At 61.7% G+C, this 3086-nt stretch overlaps 2 protein-coding genes across 2 annotated transcripts in view; one reads left to right on the top strand and one right to left on the bottom strand.

Annotated features, from left to right (window-relative positions):
- VDAG_01690 (C6 zinc finger domain-containing protein) overlaps window positions 1-2351 on the bottom strand; it is a gene marked incomplete at both ends in the record, with an annotated part of 2756 nt that extends 405 nt beyond the window's left edge. The window contains 2 exons of the mRNA XM_009657719.1: window positions 170-1702; window positions 2205-2351. Coding sequence (XP_009656014.1) covers window positions 170-1702; window positions 2205-2351 — 1680 coding nt within the window. The remainder of the gene's footprint in view (window positions 1-169; window positions 1703-2204) is intronic.
- Window positions 2352-2699: 348 nt separating this feature from the next.
- VDAG_01691 (uncharacterized protein) overlaps window positions 2700-3086 on the top strand; it is a gene marked incomplete at both ends in the record, with an annotated part of 836 nt that continues 449 nt past the window's right edge. Inside the window, 2 exons of the mRNA XM_009657720.1 lie at window positions 2700-2760; window positions 2895-3046. Coding sequence (XP_009656015.1) covers window positions 2700-2760; window positions 2895-3046 — 213 coding nt within the window. The remainder of the gene's footprint in view (window positions 2761-2894; window positions 3047-3086) is intronic.

Genomic DNA, 3086 nt, shown 5'->3' on the forward strand with positions numbered 1-3086 from the left:
TCATGAGCTCCCAGCCGCCGCGCGCCTCGTCCCAGGCCATGTGCCGCATGAGGATGCGGTTGCCGGCGTCCTCGAGCAGGAACTCGCGCCGCCACAGTCGCAGCCACTGCTGCTGGGGCGTGCCGTGCTCGGCGTTCATCTTCTCAATCATGCGGTTGCGCTGCGCCACGGCGACAAAGATGCGCGTGTCCCAGAGCCCCTCGCGGCGTGGGTAGCGCTCCATGATGCGGATGGCGTCCTCGCGCACGAGCGGGTCGCGGCAGTAGAGCGCCACGATCGACAGCTGCCACGTGATGCCGCCGTCGAGCGACACGCGGTGCGCCGGCGTCGTGAAACCGAGGTGCAGCGTCCGCAGGCTCGTCTCGAGCAGCGAGTTCATCTCGCGGCACACGGGCGTCAGCGCCTCCGCCGTGCGGTGGTCGCCGAGCAGCGGCAGCTTCGACATGAAGTGCACAATGAGGAACATGAGCCGCAGGTGCAGCGCGCGGAGGTAGCTGTCCCGGTCGGCCGTGCCCGCGAGCATGAGCCGGCGGTAGAGCGGCTGGAAGGCGTCGTCCCAGATGGTCGTGATGCGGAACACCTCGGCGCAGACGCGGTCCAGATGCGGGTGCGCCAGCAGGTCGACGATGATGCGGTCGACCTCGTCGTCGTCTTCGGACTGCAGGAGGCCCGAGTCGTAGACGATCTGCATTGTTTCCGGCGCCTTGAGGGCGCCGTGCCTCTGGGTCGCGACCCAGTACTCTTCGGCCTCGGCCACGTTGCGAAACTCGGCCGGGCACGTCTCGATTTCGGCTGTGCTCTTCGGCAAGTGCAGCAGGAGCAGCGTGAAAGCCTCAAACGTCTGGCCGTTCTCCTCGAGCCCCTTGTTGAGGGCCGGCAGCGAAGGCCCGCTCCCAATGCGCCCATCGAGAACGCTGCGAGCCTGGTGGGCGAGGTTGGCGAACGTGTCGACGAGGTCGGCGAGGAAGGCTTTCGGGTTCGGTGCGAGGTGTGACATGTCGCCGTAGTCGCCACTGACCGTGGCGAACAGCACGGCCAAGCCATGATTGATGTGCTGCAGGGCGGACTGGCGGTCGCCCCTGATAATCTCGAAACAGATGAAGAGCACCGACAGGAAGAGCGTGTCCTGGAGAATCGTCCCCGGCGAAGCCTGCCCCTGTAGACGCAGGGCCCGGCAGTAGCTGGCCACGGCGTGCTGGTAGTGCGGACTCAACGTCGTGAGAGCCTGCGTCGGACTCATGGGCTCGATCTGATGGGACATGGCGAGAGCCCCGATGGCGATGCCGGCGTGTCGAAGGGTATCATTCGTGCGCGCCAGCTGCGGCATCGTGATCCTCCACAGCTTGGCCCCTGCCGCGGTGCCTCCGCCGATGGAGACGCGCATGAGGCTGACAAACTCGTCAAAATACAGGGCGTTGAGATCCGTCTCAAAGTCCATGGTGTTGACGTTGGGCTCGAGCAGTCTCCTCGGAGAGAGTTGCATGACCTGGTCTACGGGTTTGCTCACGGCCGATTCTGGCATTGGGGCTGCCGTCTCCGGCCTGGACCTTTTCTTTCTCGGTTTGATCACATAGCCCTCGCAGTAGCCGCGTGATTTGAGGCAGTTCATGCAGTACGGCTTGGTCTCGTCGCATTTGACATGGCGCTTCTTGCAGGTGACGCAACCCGTGCGGACCTTGGCCGTGCTCGTACGGCTAAGTCGCTGGCGTTCAGTGACAGAGACAGCATCTTGGCTGCTGTGGTTGCTCGGTGATACTGTCGGGGAGCTTGAGCTTCAGCGACAAGAAAAAGACAAAAAATGTCAGTCAGTGGATTCGGCAGGATCATTTGGAGGGCTGTAATTCACTCAGAGTCATTGCCTGGCCCGGCCTTTGGTCTGCGTGGGAGGGACTCCATGAGCGGCAGGAGATGTGAGCATTAGCTAGCCATGGTTGGGCCAGATGCTCGAACAAAGAAAATACAGGAGACAGGTGGTCAACTGATAGTAGAGAATTGATCACGACGATGGAACACAGCCCGCTGGCGCTGTTCCCAGATGGAGGTGAAGGTGCCTGGTGATATGTTCGAAAAGGCAAGCGTCAAGAATGAAGAAGGCAGCTTGATCCCGCGTCAAATTCGTCTCGCCAATCACCAAATGGGAAAGTGTGCATGAGGCAGCCGTCAGCACGATCAGGCAGACAAATGCCGTATTGGTCCGAGTTTACCTGGCGGCCTATTCCGGACGGCGGTGGGTGGTGTGTGGTTGATCCTGATTCTTGTGTAGTGTGTGCCTTGGCTTGCTTGGGTCCCTCCACCCCCGCGTCAGCCCTGGGCAATGCTGCCGAGCGGATACTTCTGGGATTGCATGCCATGTGCTGACATGTATGTATCGGGTGCCTTATGACACAAACGGGCTATCTCCGATGAGTCATTTCACGTGACAGCACTAGTGCCGTCACAGCCCCTCTTTTGCCCGTCTCGGATGGCCCGAATGCGAGTGATGGCGCGATGGCGCTGTGCCGCTTCCCAGTCCCATTTATGCTGATAAGCCCCGACGTCAACGCCCTCGAAACATCCTCCCCTTCTCTCATCAAACCCCCCCCCCCCTCCTCTCATCCGTACCATTGCGTACGCAAAGCGTTTTCGACACCGTTCGAATTGAACCGCCTCCCGGCCTCATAAAGAGGCCGCCCACACTCTGCAACAATGCCCGCCACCGGATGCTCAGCAGCAGCGGCGGTTCGCCAGACCGTCTTCTTCTACCAGCCCTCGCAGCTCGAGGTTCGCTTCGACCCCGAGTGATGCCCTTGACTGGCCCGCGGAGATCCTAAGCCTCGATGACATCGCAGCCATCGGTCTCCCGGGTCCTCAGGGGTGGCAGGGCCTGGACCCCTTTGCCGCCTGTGTCCTACCAGATGCCAACGCCGGCGCCGCGCTCTCCTCTGTCGACGGGTCCCCGACCTGGGACTTTTTGACATGGGATCCCGCGACGGCGGCGACCAGTATTGGTGCGGACGCCACGTTCACGGACCTGGAGATCGGAGCTGGTAAGAGTCTCACAGATGCGGTACATAATCCTGGTTGGTGCCTGATGCTGACGATGGGAA

The sequence above is a fragment of the Verticillium dahliae genome, genomic scaffold (genome assembly GCF_000150675.1).
Source record: "Verticillium dahliae VdLs.17 supercont1.3 genomic scaffold, whole genome shotgun sequence".
Lineage (NCBI taxonomy): Eukaryota > Fungi > Ascomycota > Sordariomycetes > Glomerellales > Plectosphaerellaceae > Verticillium > Verticillium dahliae.